At 41.5% G+C, this 27,195-nt stretch overlaps 1 protein-coding gene across 2 annotated transcripts in view; it reads left to right on the plus strand.

Annotated features, from left to right (window-relative positions):
* LOC129853987 (phospholipid phosphatase 4-like) overlaps positions 1-26,865 on the plus strand; it is a 117,047-nt gene extending 90,182 nt beyond the window's left edge. The window contains exons 6-7 of one of the 2 annotated variants that reach the window (XM_055920577.1): positions 9,312-9,482; positions 25,735-26,865. In XM_055920577.1, coding sequence (XP_055776552.1) covers positions 9,312-9,482; positions 25,735-25,946 — 383 coding nt within the window. In that variant the 3' untranslated portion in view covers positions 25,947-26,865. The remainder of the gene's footprint in view (positions 1-9,311; positions 9,483-25,734) is intronic. The other variant, XM_055920583.1, reaches the window with a different exon arrangement.
* Positions 26,866-27,195: the final 330 nt, after the last annotated feature.

A 27,195-nucleotide genomic window follows, 5' to 3' on the forward strand; every position in this document is an offset into this window, starting at 1 on the left:
ATTTTCAGCAAACTTCACATGTGTAAATATTTGCATGAACATAACAAGGTTCATCAACTGAGACATAAACTGAACAAGTGTCACAGACGTGACTAACAGAAATTGAATAATGTGTCCCAGAACAAAGGGGGAGGGGGGGGGGGTCAAAATCAAAAGTAACAGTCAGTATCTGGTGTGGCCACCAGCTGCACGTCTGTAGCCATGAAGTGCTTTTGAAATGCTGGTAATGGCTCACATCAACACCATTACCCCAGAAACCATAGACCCACTCCAATTTGCATACCGCCCAAACAGATCCACAGATGATGCAATCTCTATTGCACTCCACACTGCCCTTTCCCACCTGGACAAAAGGAAAACCTATGTGAGAATGCTATTCATTGACTACAGCTCAGCGTCCAACACCATAGTCTCCTCAAAGCTCATCACTAAGCTAAGGAACCTGGAACTAAACACCTCCCTCTGCAACTGGATCCTGAACTTCCTGAAGGGTCGGCCCCCAGGTGGTGAGGGTATGTAGCAACACATCTGCCAGACAGATCCTCAACACTGGAGCTCCCCAGGGGTGCGTGCCTAGTCCCCTCCTGTACACCCTGTTTACCCACGACTGCATGGCCAGGCACGAGTCCAACACCATCATTAACCTGTCTGGGATATGTGGGACGGTAGCGTCCCACCTGGCCAACATCCAGTGAAAATGCAGTGTGCCAAATTCAAATAAATTACTATAAAAATTTAACTTTCATGAAATCACACATTCAATATACCAAATTAAAGCTAAACTTGTTGTGAATCCAGCCAACGTGTCAGATTTCAAAAATGCTTTACTGCGAAAGCAAACAATGCTATTATCTGAGGATAGCACCCCAGCTAACAATCACAGACCATCATATTTAAACCCGCCCGGCGCGACACAAAACACAGAAATAAAGATATAATTCATGCCTTACCTTTGACGAGCTTCTGCTGTTGGCACTCCAATATGTCCCATAAACATCACAAATGGTCCTTTTGCTCGCTTAATTCTGTCGATATATATCCAAAATGTCCATTTATTTGGCGCGTTTGATCCAGAAAAACACCGGTTCCAACTTGCACAACGTGACTACAAAATATCTCAAAAGTTACCTGTAAGGTTTGTCCAAACATTTCAAACTACTTTTGTAACACAACTTTAGGTATTTTTTAACTTAAATAATTGATAAAATTGAAGACGGGATGATCTGTGTTCAATACCGTAGGAAAATAATGTGTAGCATGCTTTCTGGTCACGCGCCTCTAACAAACAGTACACTTCACTGGATCCTTATTCTGAACATGGCTTCTTCTTCATTTCTCAAAGGAAAAACCTCAACCAATTTCTAAAGACTGTTGACATCCAGTGGAAGCGATAGGACCTGCAGGAAGGTCCCTTAGAAATCTGGATTCCCAATAAAAAAACATTGAAAAGAGAGTGACCTCAAAAAAAAAAAAACGGAATAGTTTGTCCTCGGGGTTTTGCCTGCCAAATAAGTTCTGTTATAGTCACAGACATGATTTAAACAGTTTTAGAACCTTCAGAGTGTTTTCCATCCAATACTAATAATAATATGCATATATTAGCATCTGGGACTGAGTAGGAGGCAGTTTACTCTGAGCACGCTGTTCATCCAAATGTGAAAATGCTTCCCACTATCCTAGAGAAGTTAAGTTTGCAGACGACACAACAGTGGTAGGCCTGATCACCGACAAGACAGCCTATAGGGAGGAGGTCAGAGACCTGGCCGGGTGGTGCCAGAATAATTACCTATCCCACAACATAACCAAGACTAAGGAGATGATTGTGGACTACAGGAAAAGGAGCACCGAGCACGTCCCCATTCTCATTGACGGGGCTGTAGTGGAGCAGGTTGAGAGCTTCAAATTCCTTCAAATTCCCACATTAAAAACAAACTAGGATGGTCCAACCACACCAAGACAGTCGTGAAGAGGGAACGACAAAGCCTATTCCCCCTCAGGAAATTAAAAAGATTTGGCATGGGTCCTGAGATCCTCAAAAGGTTCTACAGCTGCAACATCGAGAGCATCCTGACCTGTTGCATCACTGCCTGATACGGCAATTGCTCGGCCTCTAACCGCAAGGCACTTCAGAGGGTAGTGCGTAGGGCCAATACATCACTGGGGCAAAGATGCCTGCCATCCAGGACCTCTACACCAGGCGGTGTCAGAGGAAGGCCCTAAAAATGGTCAAAGACCCCAGCCACTCCAGTCATAGACTGTTCTCTCTACTACTGCATGGCAAGTGGTACCAGAGTGCCAAGTCTAGGACAAAAAAGCTTCTCAACAGTTTTTACCCCTAAGCCATAAGACTTCTGAACAGGTAACCAATGGTTACCCGGACTATTTACATTGTGTGCCCCCCCAACCCCTATTTTACGCTGCTGCTACTCTCTGTTTATCATATATGCATAGTCACTTAAACCATACATCCAGTACATACTACGTCAATTGGTCCGACCAACCAGTGCTCCCGCACATTGGCTAACTGGGCTATCTGCATTGTGTCCCACCTCCCGCCAACCCCTCCTTTTACGCTACTGCTACTGTCTGTTCATCATACATGCATAGTCACTTTAACTATACCTACATGTACATACGACTTGAATAGCCTGACTAACTGGTGTCTGTATGTAGCCTTGCTACTCTTTTTTTCAAATGTATTTTTACTGTTGTTTATTTCTTTACTTACCTACACACACACACACACACACACACACACACACATACCCCTTTTTCGCACAATTGGTTAGAGCCTGTAATTAAGCATTTCACTGTAAGGTCTACACCTGTTGTATTCAGCGCACATTTGATTTGATTTGATTAAGTACTGCAGTGCATCTCCTCCTCATGGATTATTCCAGATTTGCCAGTTCCAGCTGTGAGATGTTACCCCACTCTTCCACCAAGGCACCTGCAGGTTCCCGGACATTTCTGGGGGGAATCCTAGCCCTCACCCTCCGATCCAACAGGTCCCAGATGTGCTCAATGGAATTGAGATCCAGGCTCATCGCTGGCCATGGCAGAACACTGACATTCCTGTCTTGCAGGAAATCACGCACAGAACGAGCAGTATGGCTGGTGGCATTGTCATGCAGGAGGGTCATGTCAGGATGAGCCTGCAGGAAGGGTACCACATGAGGGAGGAGGATGTCTTCCCTGTAACGCACAGCGTTGAGATTGCCTGCAATGACAACAATCTCAGTCCGATGATGCTGTGACACACCGCCCCAGACCATGACGGACCCTGCACCTCCAAATCGATCCCGCTCCAGAGTACAGGCCTCGGTGTAATGCTCATTCCTACAACCCCTCAGTCCAGCCTCTCTCTTTCTATTGAAGTCTAAGCACTGATGGAGGGATTGTGCATTCCTGGTGTAACTCAGGCAGTTGTTGTTGCCATCCTGTACCTGTCCCGCAGGTGTGATGTTCGGCTGTACCGATCCTGTACAGGTGCTGTTACACGTGGTCTGCCACTGCGAGGACGATCAGCTGTCCATCCTGTCTCCCTTTAGCGCTGTCTTAGGCGTCACACAGTACGGACATTGCAATTTATTGCCCTGGCCACATCTTTAGTCCTCATGCCTCCTTGCAGCATGCCTAAGGCACGTTCATGCAGATGAGCAGGGAACCTGGGCATCTTTCTTTTGGTGTTCTTCAGAGTCAGTAGAAAGGCCTCTTTAGTGTCCTAAGTTTTCATAACTGTTACCTTAATTGCCTACCATCTGTAAGCTGTTAGTGTCTTAACGACCGTTCTTTAGGTGCATGTTCATTAATTGTTTATTGTTCATTGAATAAGCATTGTGTTAAACCCTTTACAATGAAGATCTGTGAAGTTATTTGGATTTTTACAAATTATCTTTGAAAGACAGGGTCCTGAGAAAAGGGACATTTCTTTTTTTGCTGAGTTTAGTAGCCATATCTATGAAAACCAAAGTTCAAAGACTGGGCCTAATACCGTGTATAAGAAGTCATACAATACGTTTTATAGTGATTTCTATGTTGTTGATGTAAATAATATGTTTGGTCCATGGTGTGTAATGAGGAGAAAACAGACACATTTATGAAATTGCTTATCCCAGTTACTAATAAGAATACACCCATTAAAACCTGTTGATGATAGGGGGGCGCTATTTACACTTTGGGGGAAAATCGTTCACAATTTAAACGGCCTCATTCTCAATTCCTGCTCGTACAATATGCATATTATTATTACTATTGGATAGAAAACACTCTCTAGTTTCTAAAACCGTTTGAATTATTTCTCTGGGTGAAACAAAACTCATTCTGCAGCAGATTTCCTGTCAGGAAGTGAGATTTCAGAAATCGAGGTCCCTGTTCTGGGCTCAGTTTATAAGTCCCCATGTAAGCCATCGGGCTACATGCACTGCACATGCCTTCCTCTAGATGTCAGTAATCGGGGAGATGTTGAATGGAGTGGATTGCGCAATCTGGGACCTTTTATAAGACCGTGGAACGGAAGGACCGTCCTTTTCAACGTTGCGCCTGGCGCAAGGAGTCATCACAATGGCGTCCTGCAAACGCTTTCGTTTTAGTAGTTCTATATCTCCGGTCATGTTTTTATTCGTTATAGGTGTTAAAGACATAATAAGGTAGTTAATTTAAACCGACTTAGTAGTTTATAGCAGTTTATTGCGATTTTCTGCGATTTCTTTCTCATGCGCTTTCAAGAGTTGGACACCTCTCCAGTTGGTGGCTAACATTAGCAGCTATTTCGACCGGACAAGAGGACATCTTTCAACCCAAAGACGATTGTTCTGGAGAAATGACACCTTGCCCAAGATTCTGATGGAAGCTCAACTAATAGTAAGCATGTAGTAAGCTACCTGTGCTGTGAAAAATGTCTGTCCTTCTTTGTATTTGGTGGTGAGCTAACATAAATATACGTGCTGTTTTCGCTGTAAAACGTTTTAAAAATCGGACATGTTGACTGGATTCACAAGATGTGTATCTTTCATTTGCCGTATTGGACTTGTTAATGTGTGAAAGTAAAATATTTAAAAAAAATTTTTTGGGAATTTCGTGCTCTGCCTTTTCAGTGGAATGTGGGATCGCAGGGATCGCAGGGGCTAGACAGGTTAACCTGTCTAGGATGAGGGTGCCCCCCCACTGAAAAGGCAGAGCCGCGAAATTCAAAAAAAATATTTTTTTTAAATATTTAACTTTCACACATTAAAGTCCAATACAGCTAATGAAAGACACAGATCTTGTGAATCCAGCCAACATGTCCGATTTTTAAAATGTTTTACAGGGAAGACACAATATGTAAAGATGTACATCTATTACCTAAAAACACATTAGCATAATCCACCATCTTTTGTTTGTCCACCAACACCAGTAGCTATCACCAATTCGGCTAAACTAAGATATTTATAGCCCCTAACCAAGAAAAAAACTCATCAGATGACAGTCTGATAACATATTTATGGTATGGGATAGGTTTTGTTAGAAAAAAGTGCATATTTCAGGTAGATGGCATAGGTTACAATTGCACCCACCGTCACAAATGGACTAGAAAAACTACATTGAGCAACGTGTTTACCTACTTACTAATCATCAAACATTTCGTAAAAATACACAGCATACACTAATCGAAAGACACAGATCCTGTGAATACAGACAATATTTCAGATTTTCTAAGTGTCTTACAGCGAAAACACAATAAATCGTTATATTAGCATAGCACATAGCACATAGCAGCCCAGCATTGATTCTAGCCAAAGTGAGCGATAAAAGTCAACATCGCCAAAATATATTAATTTTTTCACTAACCTTCTCAGAATTCTTCAGATGACACTCCTGTAACATCATATTACACAATCCATATAGAGTTTGATCGAAAATGTTTATATTTAGCCACCAAAATCATGGTTAGACAATGTGAAATGTAGCCAAGCTGGTGAGAAAATGTCCGTGCGCCACTTAGACAGTGATCTACTCTTATATATAAATACTCATAAACGTGACTAAAAAATATAGGGTGGACAGGGATTGATAGACAATTTAATTCTTAATACAATCGCGGAATTACATTTTTTAATTTATCCTTACTTTTCAATACAGTTTGCGCCAAGCGAAGCTACGTCAAAAAACATGGCGTCCTAAGCCACTAACATTTTTCGACAGAAACACGATTTATCATAATAAAAATGTCCTACTTTGAGCTGTTCTTCCATCAGTATCTTGGGCAAAGGATCCTTTCTTGGGAGTAATCATCTTTTGGTGGAAAGCTGTCCTCTTGCCATGTGGAAATGCCAACTGCGTTCGGGATGAACTGGAAGCGTGCCCAGCAATTCACAGCGTTTCAGAAATAAATGTCCCAAAATCGCACTAAACGGATATAAATTGCTATAAAACGCTTTAAATTAACTACCTTATGATGTTTTTAACTCCCATAACGAGTAGAAACATGACCCGAGTAATATTACTCCCTCCACTAATGCTTGGAACAGGTGCGGGTCGGTGTCCTCTAGGCGCATGACGCAGCTCCAAAAGAGTGACTAGCCTCAGGGTTTTTTAATTTGTAGTGCCTGTGAACGCGCAATCGACCCCATTCAAATCGTCATCACGTAAAGGCATCCAGGGGAAGACGTAAGCAGTGTCCGTATACTCATAGCAATAACAGTGCCCTTTTAACTGACTCCAGATCAGGGGCCAAAATTTCTGAAATCTGACTCCATGTCAGGGAAATTGCTGTAGAATGGGCTCTGTTCCACTTAGAGACAAAATTTCAACTCCTATAGAAACTATAGACTGTTTTCTATCCAATAATAATAATAATATGCATATTGTACGATCAAGGATTTTGGAAGCCGTTTCAAAAATTACACGATTAGCATAAATAGTCACAACAGCGCCCCCATCCTCAACAGGTTAATAAAATTACTGTAAAAACTGTTCAATTGTATGGTTGAGAGTAATGAGGCAAAAGGAATGGCAAATAAGTCTGGCTGCACAAACGATTTGCAAATGTACTGCAAATTCAGAAATCATGTGATTAAACTGAATAAAAATAAAAATAAATATGCCACGAAAAAAGATACATGACATAAAGAATGATAGTGAAAACCTTCAATTACATTTTGTGAAAAAAGGCAATCTCAGCTCCATCATTCATCAGATGGCTCATTCATTACAAAACCGACTGATACTGCCAACTACTTTAATGATGTTTTCATTGGCAAGATTGGCAAACGCTGACACTACACATCGAAATATATCTGACCAAATTATTACATTTTTTAAAGTGATTGTGGAAGAGGTGAAAAAAGTATTGCTCTCTGTCAACAATGACAAGCCACTGGGGTCTCACAACTTGGAAGTAAAATCACTGAAGATAATAGCGGATGATATTGCCATTCCTATTTGCCATATTAATTTATGCTTACTAGAAGGTGTGTGCCCTCAGGCCTGGAGGGAATCAAAAGTAATTCCACTACCGAAGAATAGTAAAGCCCCCTTTACTGGCTCAAATAGCCAACCAATCAGCCTGTTACCAACCCATACTACATTTTTGGGGAAAAAATTGGTTTGACCAGATACAATGCTATTTTACAGTAAACAAATTGACTACAGACTTTCAGCACACGTATAGGGAAGGACATTCAAAAAGCACAGCAAATGACTGATGATTGGCTGAGAGGAATTGATGATAAAAATATTTTGGGGCTGTTTTGTTAGACTTCAGTGCGGCTTTTGACATGGTCATTCATAGTCTGCTGCTGGAAAAACGCGTGTCTAATGGATTTACACCCCCTGCTATATTGTGGATAAGAGTCACCTGTCTAACAGAACACAACGGGTGTTCTTTAATAGAAGCTTCTCCAACATAATCCAGGTAGAATCAGGAATTCCCCAGGGCAGTTATCTAGGCCCCTTACTTTTTTCAATCATTACTAATGACATGTCACCGGCTTTGACTAAAGCCAGTGTGTCTATGTATGTGCATGACTCAACACTATACACGTCAGCTACTAAAGCAACTGAAATGACAGCAACACAAACTTCTTAGGGATCAAATACCGTTAACGGGATCGATTTGACAACAGCCAGTGAAAGTGCAGGGCGCCAAATTCAAGCAACAGAAATCTCATAATTAAAATTCCTCAAACATACAAGTATTATACACCATTTTAAAGATGAACTTCTTGTTAATCCCACCACAGTGTCCGATTTCAAAAAGTCTTTACGGTAAAAGCAGACCATGCGATTATGTTAGGTCAGCACCTAGTCACAAAAACATACAGCCATTTTCCAGCCAAAGAGAGGAGTCACAAAAAGCAAAAATAGAGATAAAATGAATCACTAACCTTTGATGATCTTCATCAGATGGCACTCATAGGACTTCATGTAACACAATACATGTATGTTTTGTTCGATAAAGTTCATATTTATATCCAAAAATGTCAGTTTACATTGGCGCGATATGTTCAGTAATGTTTTGCTTCCAAAACATCCGGTGATTTTGCAGAGAGCCACATCAATTTACATAAATACTCATCATAATTGCCTCATGTCTCCACAGTCTCCTTCAAGACTGCTGGAAAAGCATTCCAGGTGAAGCTGGTTGAGAGAATGTCAAGAGTGTGAAGTTGTCATCAAGGCAAAGGGTGGCAATTTGAAGAATCTCAAATATAAAAACACTTATTTTGGTTACTGCATGATTCTAAATGTGTTATTTCATAGTTGTGATGCCTTCACTATTATTATACAATGTAGAAAATAGTAAAAATAAAGAAAAATCCTTGAATGAGTAGGTGTTCTAAATCTTTTGACCGGTAGTGTAACTGTCTTAATTTTGCCAGACCGCTGGAAGAGTAGCTTCTGCCTTTTACACTGTTTCAACCTGGTGTTTTACATCTTTCTTCAAATTGATCATCACAGTGAGGTGAGTTTTAAAAGTACAATAGGCCCAATGTCGTGATGATAAGTGTTTGATGTGATTTTCGATTGCATTTGCATTGATGTCAGAGTGGTTAGGACCTGATGGTAGTTAGCAAGTTGTGTACTACCAAAGCATGTCCAGAGTGCATAAAAGGAGATTACTGTGATTCAACGATCACGTGGGTCATGACTGATGACTGCGGTAATATGGTCACTGCAGCAGCCCCATTTGTAACACATTTATGTAGTGTTTATGAAGGTTTTATGAAGCACTTATACACTGCACATCATTTAAAGCGGGACCTCCAAAGATATGATATAATTAAAAGTGGAATAAGTATTTTTCTCTCCCTCTTTCCCCCAACCCTCAGTTGCGTTCTCTGGCTTGGGCTTCACCTCCTTCTATCTGGCTGGGAAGCTGCAGTGCTTCACAGACCGGGGCCGCAGATGCAGCTGGCGTCTGTGTGCCATGTTGCTGCCCCTCTACAGCGCTTTGATGATCGCCCTGTCCCGCACCTGCGACTACAAACACCACTGGCAAGGTCGGTTTCGGTCAGCAAATCAGCAGATATGCCATTTAGGTCTAGGAGTTTTTTCTGACCATATGACTTAGTGGCTGTTCAATTCAGCTACCTTTATTATCATACATGCAGAAATTAATTTGGTCTTCACCAGGGCTGCAACATTCTGGTAATTTGCCCCAAATTCCCTGATTTTCCATAAATCCTGTTTGGAGGATCCGTGGACCTCCTGCATATTCTTTGTTAACCTGTCTAGGACTGGGATGCTGCTAGCGGCACACCCCCCCACCCCCACTGAAAAGGCAGAGCCGCGAAATTCCCAAAAAATATTTTTTTTACATATTTAACTTTCACACATTAAAGTCCAATACAGCTAATGAAAGACACAGATCTTGTGAATCCAGCCAACATGTCCGATTTTTAAAATGTTTTACAGGGAAGACACAATATGGAAAGATGTAAATCTATTAGCTAAAAATACATTAGCATAATCCACCATCTTTTATTTGTCCACCAACACCAGTAGCTATCACCAATTCGGCTAAACTAAGATATTTATAGCCCCTAACCAAGAAAAAAACTCATCAGATGACAGTCTGATAACATATTTATGGTATAGGATAGGTTGTTAGAAAAATGTGCATATTTCAGGTAGATGGCATAGTTTACAATTGCACCCACCGTCACAAATGGACTAGAATAATTACAATGAGCAACGTGTTTACCTAACTACTAATCATCAAACATTTCGTAAAAATACACAGCATACACTAATCGAAAGACACAGATCCTGTGAATACAGACAATATTTCAGATTTTCTAAGTGTCTTACAGCGAAAACACAATAAATCGTTATATTAGCATAGCACATGTGCAAACATTACCCCAGCATTGATTCTAGCCAAAGAGAGCGATAACGTAAACATCGCCAAAATATATTATTCTTTTCACTAACCTTCTCAGAATTCTTCAGATGACACCCCTGTAACATCGCATTACAACATACATATACAGTTTGTTCGAAAATGTGCATATTTAGCCACCAAAATCATGGTTAGACAATGGGAAAAGTAGCCCAGCTGGTGAGAAAATGTTGGTGCGCCATATTAGACAGTGATCTACTCATATACATAAATACTCATAAACGTGACTAAAAAATATAGGGTGGACAGGGATTGATAGACAATTTAATTTTTAATATAATCGCGGAATTAAATTTTTAAAATTATCCTTACTTTTCAATACAGTTTGCGCCAAGCGAAGCTACGTCAAAAAAGATGGCGTCCTAAGCCACTAACATTTTTCGACAGAAACACGATTTATCATAATAAATTGTTCCTACTTTGAGCTGTTCTTCCATCAGTATCTTGGGCAAAGGATCCTTTCTTGGGTCTAATCGTCTTTTGGTGGAAAGCTGTCCTCTTGCCATATGGAAATGCCAACTGCGTTCGGCATGAACTGGAAGCGTGCCCAGAGATTCACAGCGTCTCAGAAATAAATGTCCCAAAATCGCACTAAACGGATATAAATTGCTATAAAACGCTTTAAATTAACTACCTTATGATGTTTTTAACTCCTATAACGAGTAGAAACATGACCAGAGTAATATTACTCCCTACACTAATGCTTGGAACAAGTGCGGGTCGGTGGCCGCCGCGCGCGTGACGCAGCAAGAAAAGAGTTCCTAGCTACAGGTTTTTTTTATTTATAGTGCCTGTGATTGTGCAATCGACACCATTCAAATCGTCATCACGTAAAGGCATCCAGGGGAAGACGTAAGCAGTGTCCATATACTCATAGGAATAACAGTGGCCTTAAAACTGACTCCAGAACAGAGGCCAAAATTTCTGAAATCTGACTCCATGTCAGGGAAATTGCTGTAGAATGAGTTCTGTTCCACTTAGAGACAAAATTTCAACTCCTATAGAAACTATAGACTGTTTTCTATCCAATAATAATAATAATATGCATATTGTACGATCAAGAATTTTGTAGGAAGCCGTTTCAAAAATTACACGATTACCATAAATAGTGACAACAGCACCCCCTAGCCTTAACAGGTTAATTCTAGGAATCTTTGAACTAGGATTTCTGGAAAACCCGGGGAATTGTAAACCTATCATCACGATGTACACAGAAGACATTAAAAAAAAACAATCTGCATGAATGTAGGCCTATATCAAATGTGTATTGTGTGACATCAAAGTGGTATTTTTTATCATCCTCAATGTGTCATCTTTTCAGAACACAACGACTTTAGGGATTTTCCTCACTCAGACAACAATAAATGTGCAAAAGTAGCCAATTAGCGGGAGGGATGGGGGCAACTTCTTGTAGCCCGCAGTGCTCAAGTTTATAATGTCTGTCAGTCAAAACCCATACACTTCTGTGAAGTGGAGAACCGGAGCTCTGATGTCATGTGTAGCATGTTACTGTACAGCCACTGTGTTCCAATTTTGGCGCCTATTCAATGACAACATGTGCTACTTTCAACCCTTATATGGGATGACAGCGGCTGCGATTGGAAAGGGCTACGGTCTATATGTTGGAGTTCAGACTTCTTTTGAAATGTTTAACCCTTGTGTAGTCTTAACATTCTGTCCTCACCTTGTCCTAAGGGTAAAACATGACCTGCCTTCACTAAACCCCTAAAATAAAGTAGCTTAATTGAATTTTAAACCCCAAATCTGTTTTGCATGAAGAAACGACCTGTCATTCATCACAAACTTTGTGAATATCTGGATTTTCCCTCTTCTCGATGCAGAAAGACTGCATTTAATCAGTGGAGACAATTTGTTTGTATTACAACACACCTGTCATATTTGTTTTCTTTACTAAAGTAGGGGTTTATTATTATTATTGCCAAAGGTACTGCAGAGGTATAAACATACATCTTTCAGCAAGAGATAGCACTCGTATAGCCTAAGAAAGTAGCAGAAATGTGCAGAAAGTAGTTTTGAATGCATTTTATTGAAGAGAAACAATAACAGTCTTGAACTTTTTTGGCTACATAGTGATATAGTCTTATATACCGTACAATGTCTTCTCCCATTTTTTTAACCATTGCCCCCACCCACAAAGTGTATAAACAACAACATTAAATAAGAAAAAAATAAGATAAGATACAAAACAAAAAAAGGTGATGAACATAAATCAACCAACTCTAATTAGCACATGTAGGACAGTATGCAAGTGTGTGTGCATGGACTTTGCAGTTGTATTTCTCACATGTACAGAACATAGTATTTATTTTACAGTCTTTCTTTTGGGAGGCACAATTGGCATCTCCTCCTCTGCATGCTCCAGCTGCAGCCTCATGTGGATCAGGACAAGATCAGCCCCCTGAACAGCTTACAGTTTCTCAACTGCTAAAACACAATTATTGAAACCTTGCTCCATTTCCTGAAAACATTAAACACAAAGCCTCATCTTCATGCACTATTTACATAACCTCTGACTCCTCAAACATTCGCCTCAAAACAGTTTTACCTGTGTTCAAAATCAAACACTGCTCTCAAATCATAAACAAAGTGATCAAAATGATATACACTCTCAAGCAGTCAGTAAACAATACACCAAAAAATAGAAAACACATTGTTCAAAACATACAATTCTCAGGGAGAAGTTGTAACGGTTTTCTTCCTGGGATGAAGGAGAGGACCAACATGCAGCGCGGCTAGTGTTCAACATGATTTAATAAAGAATATAAGAACACTACAAACAACAAAACGTGAAAACCGAAACAGTCCTATCTGGTGCAGAACACAAAGACAGAAGACAACCACCCACAATCCCCAACACAAAACAAGCCACCTGTATATGATTCTCAATCAGGGACAACGATTGACAGCTGCCTCTGATTGAGAACCATATTAGGCTGAACACAGAAACAGACAAACTAGACACACAACATAGAATACCCACCCAGCTCACGTCCTGACCAACACTAAACAAGCAAAACACACAAGAACTATGGTCAGGACGTGACAGAAGTACATTTTTAATCTAAAAAAATATTCATATTTTTCCATCATTGTCTTTTGATGAACGAAAACATGTTCTATCATAGTAGCTCAAAATTGATCAGAAATTACTACTCTGCTTTGCTATTTGCAATTTTGTTTTTTGTTCTTCCTCCTTGTACCCCTAGTTTTACAGTACTGTACCCTGCATCTCACAAACATGTCCTTTGTCTCTGTGATACTGTAATTATTGTTCTTTATTGATATGAACCTGCAACCAGTCAAAATCTATTGAGCAGTCAGTACTGTTAATAAATGGAAAGCACAATGTTCAGGGCCATACAATTTGTCCATTGTACAGTATACAGCCTACAATGCACTGTACTACAGTATACAATACTAAAAGGGATAAAAATCTAAGGAGTAAACATGTGATCAATGTGCTTCTTCTTGTCTTTGGGCTGGGTCAGGCCAGAGCACTTCGTCGACATCACAAGCAATATTGTCCCTCCTGAGGCAACGGGGGAAGAGGCCTCGTGTGTGCCGTATCCAGCCCTGACATGATTCCTCACCTATATCACCACAGAATAAATCCATGGCTTGCAGCAGATTTACTCTGGTGTAGGGTTGTCTATCATACACTTTCCATCTCCAAGAGGAGAAAAACTCCTCAATCGGATTCAGGAAAGGCGAATATGGCGGGAGGTACAAGTTCATAAACTGCCCATTGATGTTAAACCATTCCCTTACCTGAGCAGCTCGGTGGAAACGGACATTGTCCCACACTATCACATAGGTGGGAATGGGATTCTCATTTAGCTCTTGACCCTGCTGCTTTTGAACCTGCTGCTCAAATAAAATATCTCTTAGATTGGCAATAAATCTTAGAAGGTGCTGGGTGTTTTATGGCCCGAGTGTAACATGGTGATGTAGAACACCATGGTTGCTGATAGCAGCACAGATTGTGACATTGCCACCTCGTTGACCAGGGACTTCAACAATGGCCCGCTGTCCAATCATGTTTCGGCCTCTCCTTCTCCTCTTTGTTAGATTGAAACCTGTTTCATCGACAAAGATGAACTCATGGGGTCTGTCCAATGATTCCAAGTCAAATATTGTCTGTGTAGAAATACAATATACAGTATGTAGGATTGTGGAAGTCGTACAGAGACAGTGCTATACTGTAGAGTACAATTAGGCTTCTGATTCACATACATTGTATGTACTGAAGAGTAATGTCATTCACAAAGTATGTGTTAGTACTGTAGACAATCTGGATTACAGTAAATGTTTCTGAATGTACACTTACTTGCTCGCAGTTCTTTCACCCTTGGTGAGTTGCGCTCAAAAGGTACTCTGTATACTTGTTTCATTCGCATCCTGTTACGATGGAGGACACGGTCAATTGTGGAAATGCTCACACTGTCGATTCCCTGGAAGTGTGTGTTGTCTTGTATCACTCGTTCCTGGATTTCGCTGAGTCGTATTGCATAATCTTGAAGGCCCATGCCATCTATGACGGCCTCTTGCTCCCGAGTGAATATAGCTGTCCTTCCACCTGCATGTGGCAGCCTTGCAATTCTACAAAAAGTAGTTGTGCAATTCCAAAACATATTCATGCAGTACAATACATACAGTGATTAACTTTACAAATGTCTATTGAAACAGCTGCATATAGTGTAGTACAGTAAATTTGCAATAACAAAAATACAGTAGTATACTGTACCTGTTCTCTTCTCTGAATGTCCTTACTATGGTGGACACAGAACATTGGCTCAAAATGGGTTGCACTCTAAGTCCTGCTTCCCTCATTGTCAGTCCATGGACAAGAACATGGTCAATAACTGTTGCTCGAATTTCATCAGATATTTCCACTCTTTGTCTTCCTCTTCCTCTTCGTCCTCCTCTTCCTCTTTCTTGCCCTCCTCCTCTTCCTCCTCGTCTCCCACCTCGCATACGCATACACACTCGTCCTCGTCCTCTCACATTGTTTCTTCTATCCATTCTCAGACTTTCTCCTTCCCACCTTCAACAACCTGTTTGCTCTCTGAACTGGCTTATTTTGGTTGAGTTGCATCATTTGAAACAGGTTAAATCAATTTTGAGTGGTTGTGTTCAATCAACGACATGTGTTCTCTATTTGTATTTGATTGTTGCCACTTGTGTTTACCGGTATGGATGACATGTGCATTAGAGTGCAGAATGTATTTTGAGAATGAGAATGTGTTTAGAGTTTTGCTGAAAAGTCTAAGAGAGATCTGCAAATTGTGTTTTACCATGTGAAATGGTTTAAGGTATTGACAACAGACTGCATAATTAGCTAAATGAGTCCAGGCAACTGAGAACTTTGTTCAGCCAATGGGTTTTAGTGTTTTAGCAATTGAGAAAAACTGTAAACAAGCGCTGCAGAGGCTGCTGTGCAGGGGAGGCGCTCCCTTCTTTGAATGTGTGGGGCTTCAGTGTCTTTCCCAGCTGCAACAGGAACCCCCTCCTCTTGTTCCGCTTATCAGGAATCCAGGTAGGGTTGATCTTGTTCCATATCACAAAGGCATTGTATGAGGACACATCAATGATGTTATGTAAGATGACCAGGGGCCAGCAGGCAGTCATGCTCCTGCAGCTGTAAGTTCCAATTACCTTATCCAGGTTGTCCACACCTCCTTTGTTGTGGTTGTAGTCCAGGTTCATGGCTGGCTTCTTGTCCTCACGATCACTGATCTCAGCCATTTTGTGCAGTGTGCTCAGGATGACCTTGTTCCTCTTTGGGAGGTAAGAAACTAGAGTGGTGGTGGGGGTGAAGGCAAACTTTGATGAGAAGGCCTCTCTCCCCCTTGTTGCGATGAGTGCAGGGGGAGCTCAGGCTTGTTCTTTCTAATTGTGCCAACCATGGTGATCTTCCTCTTCAGAAGCTGCTGGCTGAGTTCATAAGAGGTAAAGAACCTGTCTCAAGTGACATTGTGCCCCCTGAGTCCATCTGTCACATCAAGCACAACCCGCAACCCCTGGCTCTTCTCCGGGCCTCCACTGGTCGGCTTCCCTGTGTAGACTTGCATCTTCCAAGTGTAGCTGGATTTTGCGTCACAGGCCACCCATACCTAGATGCCATACTTTGCTGGCCTGCTGGGAATATACTGCTGGAAAGGACAGCGACCTTTTTACAAAAGAGATTACTATCAGTAATTAGTATCAGTTCACAGAAAACTATCATATAAAATCAATGCTATTACAGCAATACATAACAAAATTAACAGTGAAAATCACAGATATTACTCTTTTTTTTAACCTCTGAATGGAACTCGTTGCTCATCCACTGTTACTTCAGGCCCAGGGTTGTAGAGGTATGTAGACGCTCCACCCACTTCTCCCAGACCTATTATAGCCACCAGTTTGTCTCTCATACGTCTTGCAGGTCTTGACTCACGGTTATCAAATCGTAGCATTCTTGAGAAAGTGTGAAAGACTTTCAGTGGCATTGTGGCACGGAAAATCGCCCTTCCACTCTCTGCATCCCAGAGACTACAGGTAGCCTCACCTCGGGACCTATGCACACCTGCTAAGATTAGTAGCCCTATGTAGGCACACAGGTCAATCTCATCTATCCTTTTCCAGTTGTCTCCATATTTACGGAAACCCTCCAAATGTGTTATCTCCAGGATGATTTTTTTGATGGCTGGTATGATGAATGTTGAGGCGATGTCCTGGGCATGGGCAACTGCATGTATTGTGGGCCTTGGTGTCATCCTTATGACAATTTGTGCTGCCATCCTGCCCTGGTTGTCATATGGTGACAAGGACCATGTTATTTTGCTGTTCTTTGACAAAAATGACTCTTTCAGGTTGGGGGATTTCTTCTTCATCATCTGAAGATGATGCATCGTGCTCTGGGTTATATTCTTCACCATCTTCTTCAGATACCTCCTCCTCTTCTAAATCATTGTTATCTTGTTCCTCCTGGACATCTGATAAAATCTGATCTATGACTTGTTTGGCACTGAAACGTGCAATCATGGATTCAGCAAAGAGAGAACTGGGGGGGACTGTCATCTGCAGCACCTTTATAGCCTCCGACTGCATTCCCCATTAATAATAAACAATGCTTTCAAGAAATGTTTATTTTGTCTGAAATGTTGTTTATTTTGTCTGACATTTTGTTTACTTGACTGTGAACTTGAGTCATGTGGGGTCGTGGAGAGGAGATGCTGTACATGCACAAAAAAGTTTTAGTTTTGTCTGAGTTCAATCAGTAGTACAAATAATCTCAATTTCTCATTGTGTGTGTGTGTTTATTTGTGGTTTTTGTGGTGTGTAAATTATTTTAATACTGCCAGGTCAAAAATGACCCTCAGGACAATCTTTGTACCCTGGTGGTGTACAGCTTCCATTGAAAAATGAAGAAATGCGATGCTTCACTTTTTGTAATGTCATTCCAGGAAAAGTAAACCTATTTCAAGTTAGGGGGTTTTCTCTGCTGTTTAACATAGTGGCGGGTCATTTTTAACCTTTAAGAAAGTAGGAAATTGTATGAATTTTGACCATTGCAGAGTAAGATGCCAAGTTTAAAAAAGGGTTTGAAGTAAATCATATGTAATGGCTTTTCGAAAGGGCTCACAGAGCTCGATATTCCACTCACATTTGTTAGTGTTAGTTATGAAGATGTGATGTTAATGAAACAATAAAGACTAAATGGAAGAGTCTTGAGTTTGTTTTGCGTGTTTTACAGTCTTATAAAGATAGGGGGTGACTGGGACAGGCAATGTAACTTCCATGAAGTTTTAGGAAAAGCTTTTCTAAAACATGCTCCTTACATCAGATCTTCTTGAAACTTTCTTTGTAAACCTAACTTTCATGAAGGTTTTATATGGTCTATAATTGGTTTCTCTTTTCACTGTCAATATCCGTTTTCAGCATTATAATACACTACATGAGCAAAAGTATGTGGACATCTGCTTGTCGAACATCTCATTACAAAATCATGGGCATTATAGAGCTGGTCCCCCGTTTGCTGCTATAACAGCCTCCACTTCTGGGAAGGCTTTCCAATAGATGTTGGAACATTGCTGCGGTGACTTGCTTCCATTCAGCCACAAGATCATTTGTGAGGTCGGGCACTGATGTTGGGTGATTAGGCCTGGCTCGCAGTCGGCATTCCAATTCATCCCAATGGTGTTTGATGGGGTTGAGGTCAGGGCTCTGTGCAGGACTGTCATGTTCTTCCACACCGATCTCGACAAACCATTTCTGTATGGACCTCGCTTTGTGCAGGGGGACATTGTCATTCTGAAACCGGAAAGGGCCATCCCCAAACTGTTGCCATGAAGTTGGAAGCACAGAATTGTCTAGAATGTCATTGTATGCTGTAGCATTAAGATTTCCCTTCACTGGAACGAAGGGGCCTAGCCCGAACAAGAAAAACAGCCTCAGACTATTATTCCAACTCCACCAAGTTTTACAGTTGGCACTATGCATTGGGGCAGCTGTGTTCTCCTGGCATCCACCAAATCCTGATTCGTCCGTTGGACAGCCAGATGGTGAAGCATGATTCATCAACTCCAAAGAACATCAGACTCCAATGGCGGCGAGCTTTACACTTGGAAACCCATTTTATGAAGCTCCTGACGAACAGTTATTGTGCTGACGTTGCTTCCAGGCAGTTTGGAATTCAGTAGTGAGTGTTGCAACTAAGGACAGACAATTTTTACGCGCAATAGTACTCGGCGGTCCCGTTCTGTGAGCTTGTGTGGCCTATCACTTTGCGGCTAAGCGGTTGTTGCTACTAGAAGTTTCCACTTTACAATAACAACACTTACAGTTAACCGGGGCAGCTCTAGCAGGGCAGAAATTTGACGAATTTACTTGTTGGAAAGGTGCCGTCCTATGACGGTGCCATGTTAAAAGTCACTGAGCTCTCAGTACTGCCAATGTTTGTCTATGGAGATTGCATGGCTGTGTGCTCGATTTTATACACCTGTCAGCAACGGGTGTGGCTGAAATAGCCGAATCTACTAATTTAAAGGGGTGTCCACATACACTATATTTACAAAGTATCTTGAACATCCATAATGTTTCTTGATGTGATGGATATTTATGTATCATATCTACGCTTCAGAAGCTTGGAAAATATACAGAACCAGTCAAAAGTTGACACACCTACTCATTCCAGGTGACAGCTTTGCACACTCTTGGCATTCTCACAACCAGCTTTGTGAGGTAGTCACCTGGAATGCATTTCAATTAGCAGGTGCACCTTGTTAAAAGTTCATTTGTGGAATTGCTTTCCTTCTTAATGCGTTTGAGCCAATCAGTTGTGTTGTGACAAGGTAGGGGTGGTATACGGAAGATAGCCCTATTTGGCAAAAGACCAAGTCCATATTATGCAAGAACAGCTCAAATAAGCAATGAGAAACAACAGTCCATCATTACTTTAAGACATGAAGGTCAATCAATACGAAAAATTTCAAGAACTTTGAAAGTTTCTTTAAGTGCAGTCACAAAAACCATTAAGCGCTATGATAAAACTGGCTTTCATGAGGACCACCATAGGATAGGGAAGACGCAGAGTTACCTCTGCTGCTGAGATTAAGTTCATTAGAGTTACCAGCCTCAGAAATTGCAGCCCAAATAAATTCATCACAGAGTTCAAGAAACAGACATATCTCAACATCAACTTTTAAGAGGTGACTGATTGAATCAGGCGTTCGGGGTCAAATTGCTGCAAAGAAACCACTATTAAAAGGACACCAATAATAAGAAGAAACTTGCTTGAGCCAAGAAACACGAGCAATGGACATTAGACCGGTGGAAACCTGTCCTATGGTCAAATTTGAGATTTTTGGTTCCAACCGCCGTGTCTTTGTGAGACACAGAGTACGGATGATCTCCAAATGTGTGGTTCCCAACGTAAAGAATGGAGGAGGTGTGACAGTGTGGGGGTGCTTTGCTGGTGAGACTGTCAGTGATGTATTTATAATTCAAGGCACACTTAACCAGCATGGCTACCACAGCATTCTGTAGTGATTTGCCATCCCATCTGGTTTGCGCTTAGTGGGATTATCATTTGTTTTTCAACAGGATGACCAAAAACACACCTCCAGGTTGTGTAAGGGCTATTTGACCAAGCAGGAGAGTGATGGAGTGCTGCATCATATGTCCTGGCCTCCATAATCACCTGACCTCAACCCAATTGAGATGGTTTGGGATGAGTGAAGGAAAGGCAGTCAAGTGCACAGCATATGTGGGATCTCCTTCAAGACTGTTGGAAAAGCATTCCTCATGAAGCTGGTTGAGAGAATGCCAAGAGTGTGCAAAGCTGTCATCAAGGCAAAGGTTGGCTACTTTGAAGAATCTCAAATTAAAAATATATTTAGAATAGTTTAACACTTTTTTTGGTTAATACATGATTCCATATGAGTTATTTCATAGTTTTGATGTCTTCACTATTATTCTACTATGTAGAAAACAGTAAAAAATAAAGAATAACCCTGGAAGGAGTAGGTCTAATCTTTTGACTGGTACCTTATGCTGAAATTCATTTCTCATGCATGGCAGTACTATTTTTTAGATAGAAACATGAGAATTGTTTTTTTATCAACAATCTGTGAATAGTCCTGGAGTGTCTTTTTTCAAATGAAAGCCACCCAAAATATACTGACTTTATCCAGCGTCAAGAAAAGGGGATTGGCAGTTTTGGCAGATGTATTTTGTCTCATTTGCATATTTAGTCACAATATTTCAGAAAAATGAGATACACTTTTTTGTGTATTTAATTGTTTATTTTGATATACACAGAGTACAAAACATTAGGAACACCTGCTCTTTCCATGAGACTAACCAGATGAAAGCTATGATACCGTATTCATGTCACCTGCTAAATCCACTTCAATTAGTGTAGATGAAGGGGAGGAAATGGGTTAAAGAAGGATTTTTAAGCCTTGATACAATTGAGACATGGTGTTACGAATCCCTTTGGCCCGACAGTCTAGGGGGGGGGATGGTAATAGGACTCGTAACAACTCACACAAATTATAGTGAACACGTAACAGTGAGAACAAATAACCACGACAACTTAAATCTACCGTCAAACTCCGAGCTGGACCCAAGGAAGGAAAGAATAAGCATCCCAAAACACCCCTAGACTAGCCTATTTCAACAACAGCTAACTAACTAACCAAAAATACAGTGGGTGGTCCACCCAGTTCTAACTAGTGTATTTAACAAAGTTTATCTACGGGTAGTGTATGCCCATGGGCGACCTGTCTGGTTACCCCCTTTTCCCACTATCAAGCAAACACTCAAACAACATAACAAACACAATACTCACAGGTGGGGACAAAGTGACATGTAGATGCTAAACCACACAAGAGATCTACAGACATATGGCATTTACAGAGCGATTGCTACACAAAGAGATCAAGCTCCAGAGAAAACAACTGACAGGGTTTTTAAACCAAGGGAAAGGAACTGTGATTGGGTAGGAGAAAAGGAGCAGGTGTCTTCTGATTAGTGACTGATTGATGACTGATTAGGGAATGATGATTGTCACCTGTGAGTAGGGGAGAAGGAGAGAAAAGAAACACACGCAGGAAACACACAGAATACTTATATCCGTAACACATGGACTGTGTATACGTGCCATTCAGAGGGTGAATGGGCAAGACAAAAAAATATTTAAGTACCTTTAAACGGGCTATGGTAGTAAGTGCTAGGCGCACCGGTTTAAGTGTGTCAAGAACTGCAACGCAGGGAGGAGGGGAGGGCCCTCGGAGTGTGGTGTCAGGAAAATATCCTCACACTCAACGTCAACAAAACAGAGGAGATGATCGTGGACTTCAGGAAACAGCAGAGGGAGCACCCCTCTATCCACATCGACGGGACAGTAGTGGAGAGGGTAGTAAGTTAAGTTCCTCGGCGTACACATCACGGACAAACTGAAATGGTCCACCTACACAGACAGCGTGGTGAAGAAGGCGCAGCAGCGCCTCTTCAACCTCAGGTGGCTGAAGAAATTAGGCTTGTCACCAAAAGCACTCACAAACTTCTACAGGTGCACAATCGAGAGCATCCTGTCGGTCTGTATCACCGCCTGGTACGGCAACTGCTCCACCCACAACAGTAAGGCTCTCCAGAGGCTAGTGAGGTCTGCACAACGCATCACCGGGGGCAAACTATCTGCCCTCCAGGACACCTACACCACCCGATGTCACAGGAAGGCCATAAAGAGCATCAAGGACAACAACCACCCAAGCCACTGCCTGTTCACCCCGCTTTCATTCAGAAGGCGAGGTTAGTACAGGTGCATCAAAGCAGGGACCGAGAGACTGAAAAACAGCTTCTATCTCAAGGCCATCAGACTATTAAACAGCCACCACTAACATTGATTGGCTGCTGCCAACATACTGACTCAACTCCAGCCACTTTAATAATGTAAAAAATGTATCACTAGCCACTTTAAACAATGCCACTTAATATAATGTTTACATACCCTACATTACTCATCTCATATGTATATACTGTACTCTATACCATCTACTGCATCTTGCCTATGCCGTTCTGTACCATCACTCATTCATATATTTTTATGTACATATTCTTCATCCCTTTACACTTGCGTGTATAAGGTAGTTGTTGTGAAATTGTTATGTTAGATTACTCGTTGGTTATTACTGCATTGCTGGAACTAGAAGCACAAACATTTCGCAACACTCGCATTAACATCTGCTAACCATGTGTATGTGACAAATACAATTTGATTTGATAACACACAGCATAGTGCCATTTTGTGCGCTCACAACACCTGTCCTGTCATATGCTGCACCAACTTTTTGTTACCCTCCTGGTCATGATAGACTATTGAAACTACAGCAGTACTTATAGACGGGTGGGCGCACACATCTCGGAGGCTAAAGGCTGTGTTGTATGATTCTGAACGATCAGATAGCTAGGATCAACGACAAGAGCTGCCGTGTAGAGAATTGTATGTGGCTTATTTCAGCTAGTTGTTTCTTGTTCTTCACACCATGTCTTGTCTTGTCTATGCTAATATGGTGAAAATCCGAACGCACCCATACTGAAGCATCAACAGCATCAAGCTTTAGATGGCTCTCCAAGTATCATGATACCTTTCAAATCACCAGCTCAGGGATAGAGCCTACACATCATTACTTTGGGCTGTTTCCCTACTTATAATCATCCATCTTGAACGCATAGTTAAAAGTCACAGCTTGTGTGAGGTCATCAACAGGTAATACCACGGGCTCTGTTCCAATCCACACTAGCATACACTAGTTAGTGTGAAGCAATTTGTCTTCCAAGGCGGATGCTAGTATGGACGTTGGAATCTGGACAGTTTATGTTCGAGCACAATTTATGGTGCAGACGTTAACTTTATTTCCTCCAGCTGGACAGATAAATGTTTCCAAAATCTTTAAGTCTAATTCAGCCGGTCCAACTACTGCACACGCTAGTCATTCTCTCTACAACACTTTTGCCCTTTTTTTCAGAACATTGATCATGAGAAGGCAATGATTTTGCATGTTATAGCTCATAGGGTTGTGGTCACTGTGAGGTAACATGTTCTCAGCTATGGTGACAAAGTGACAGAGATGGTTTGTTCAACCCAGGGGCATGTTGAGACTCAGCCAGCACCAGTAGTGAAGTCAACCCAATATTAGCCCAACGTTCACAAGACCTGAAACAAATTGTTACCCTGCACCAATCCAACATGTTATTCTCACAGAGAATATTATTCTCAAACCCTTCCACTTGTTTTTCCTATCTGTCTACCAGGAAGACTCTAGGAATACCTCCCTGAAGTCTGCTTTTGAGCATTTGCAAATGCCTCACTTGTTTCACCTCCATGACCATGCCACCACCGTTTTACCGAGCTACTGATATACTAAATTATCTGACATTTCTAATATAGCCAGCACCAGCAGTGACGTCAGCCCAACATTCACGAAAGCTGTAAGGCCTAGTGCAGTCAAAACATGATTTTCCTGTGTTTTATGTACACTGCTCAAAAAAACACTTAAACAACACAATGTAACTCCAAGTCAATCACACTTCTGTGAAATCAAACTGTCCACTTAGGAAGCAACACTGATTTACAATAAATTTCACATGCTGTTGTGCAAATGGAATAGACAAAAGGTGGAGGTAGCGGTCCTGCTGCTGGGTTGTTGCCCTCCTACGGCGTCCTCCACGTCTCCTGATGTACTGGCCTGTCTCCTGGTAGCGCCTGCATGCTCTGGACACTACGCTAATAGACACAGCAAACCTTGCCACAGCTCGCATTGATGTGCCATCCTGGATGAGCTGCACTACCTGAGCCACTTGTGTGGGTTGTAGACTCCGTCTCATGCTACCACTAGAGTGAAAGCACCGCCAGCATTCAAAAGTGACCAAAACATCAGCCAGGAAGCATAGGAACTGAGAAGTGGTCTGTGGTCACCACCTGCAGAACCACTCCTTTATTGGGGGTGTCTTGCTAATTGCCTATAATTTCCACATTTTGTCTATTCCATTTGCACAATAGCATGTGCAATTTATTGTCAATCAGTGTTGCTTCCTAAGTGGACAGTTTGATTCCACAGAAGTGTGATTGACTTGGAGTTACATTGTGTTGTTTAAGTGATCCCTTCAATTTTTTGAGCAGTGTATATTTCCATACTTTGAGGTTGGAATTATACTGTGAAATTGTGAAAATTATGATAATGCCCTTTTAGTGTAAGCCTGACATTTCAGCCTGATTTGGTGGGATGGAGGTTTGGTCTTCCTACTTGAGAAATTGCCCTTTGCTAAGAAGCTGTTTTTGTTTGTTTTTGACCATTTTATTTTTAAAACAATCACCGTAATGTACTTACTGAGAAATGATTTGATATTGAGATAAAAACGGCTGCATTGGACCTTGAAACAAACTGCTCCCAGCACCCATCCAGATCAAACTCAAAGGCTAACCTTTCCTCTTGTTTTCATATCTGTCTACCTGCAAGACTTTAGTAAATATCTCTCTGTAGTCTGTTGTTGGGCTGTAACAAATTCCATATGACTGTACCACCATTTTTCCGAGCTACTTATAATCTAAATTAGCTGACATTTCCAATGTTATCACCAATAATGAAGTAACATATCAATATTTAATGCACTGTATAAATAACTAAGTACCCAAGTTAATTTCCTACTGTAGATATTCTGTAGGTAAGTTAGACCCAAGGTAAGACCTAAGGTAAGAGTGTGGAACTAATAAAACCAATGTCTGCCAGTGGCATTTATTATTATATGTACAGTATTAATATATTATTACTATTATTCCCTAGATGCCTTTGTTGGAGGGGTGATCGGCCTGCTTTTTGCCTACATCTGCTACCGACAGCACTACCCCCCGTTCCTGCACATGGACTGCCACCTGCCTTATGCCAGTCTGGCCAAAGCCTCCCACCTCATCTCTGCACAGGGCGATCCTCGGGTCCTGCCCACTGAGAACGCCACCAGCCTGCCTCTGAAGGGACTGACGGAGGGGCCTGTATGACTCCTGCCCACCCCTACCTCCAGACACAATCTCTAACTCTATCCTCACCCCAGGACCACCCAACCCGCTCCCCCTCTCACTAACTGTAGACTGACTAGCTAGCACTTACATATACCAGTGGACAGTGCTGTACCCCCCCTCGCTCTCTCAATCTTTCTCCCTGTCTCTCACCTCCCTCCATCCTCACCCTTTGTTTGTTTTGCCTGCCGGAATCAGCACCCTTTCAGTGGTCTTTATTTAGAGAGGCTGTGTATGTATGGCATCTGGGAATATAGGACAACACTGCTGGAGCAAAAAGGCAAAAGCTCTAACCCAACAATAAACTGCTGGGATGTTCATTACAAGTTGTTGCTCGACATTTTATTTACTGCTCACTTTAGTAGAATGGAGTAGCTGGTATAGCGGCTGGTATCAATTTGATGTAGAGTTGGATGGAAAGCAGAGCGCCTGGTGGTAATCTCATTAAATGTCACAGCAATGAGGCACTGGGTGTGTTATATGTCATAGCTCCCCAATATGATTTATGAGATATCTAATCGCTTTGTCAGTGAGGGAATTCACACTACAAAATCTGAAAGCTCACACATTTCTAACTTTGAGAGAACACATCCACTATAATGGCCAGATGTATGGTCACTAATGTTGTCCAAACTGTATTCTATTATTATTCTATTAGCCTTGGTTTTAGACCCACAGACGTTGTTTTTGCATTGTTCACATCTCTCCTACTGCTGGTTTTCCATGGAAACATAATGATAAATATAACACCACATGGTTGTTATCAATAAAACATCACAATAGCGTTCGATTTGGCTGCTGGGGGGGCAAGGAGAACCCCAGTTCCGCTAAAACCATTGACAACTATGTGCCGTTTTCAAGGAATTGTTAAATAAATGTTATTACTATTTGGTTTAAATATCATCATCTCTAGAAGATTAATCCACACTTAGCTCTATCATCAGAGTTTTACAGCAATCAGTAAACATCAATTGAACAACATCAAGGTCTCCCGAGTGGCACAGCGGTCTAAGGCACTGTTTGATTCCAGACAGTATCACAACCGGCCGTGATTGGGAGTCCCATAGGACTGCGCACAATTGGCCCAGAGTCGTCCGGGTTAGGGTTTGGCCGGGTTAGGTCGTCATTGTAAATAAGAATTTGTTCTGAACTGACTTGCCTAGTTAACTTTTATTTAAATAAAATAAAAGAAATGTATTTTCAGACACGAGCCAGATCCATTTGGCATGTA

Source organism: Salvelinus fontinalis, chromosome 1 (genome assembly GCF_029448725.1).
Source record: "Salvelinus fontinalis isolate EN_2023a chromosome 1, ASM2944872v1, whole genome shotgun sequence".
In the NCBI taxonomy this organism is placed as follows: Eukaryota; Metazoa; Chordata; class Actinopteri; order Salmoniformes; family Salmonidae; genus Salvelinus; species Salvelinus fontinalis.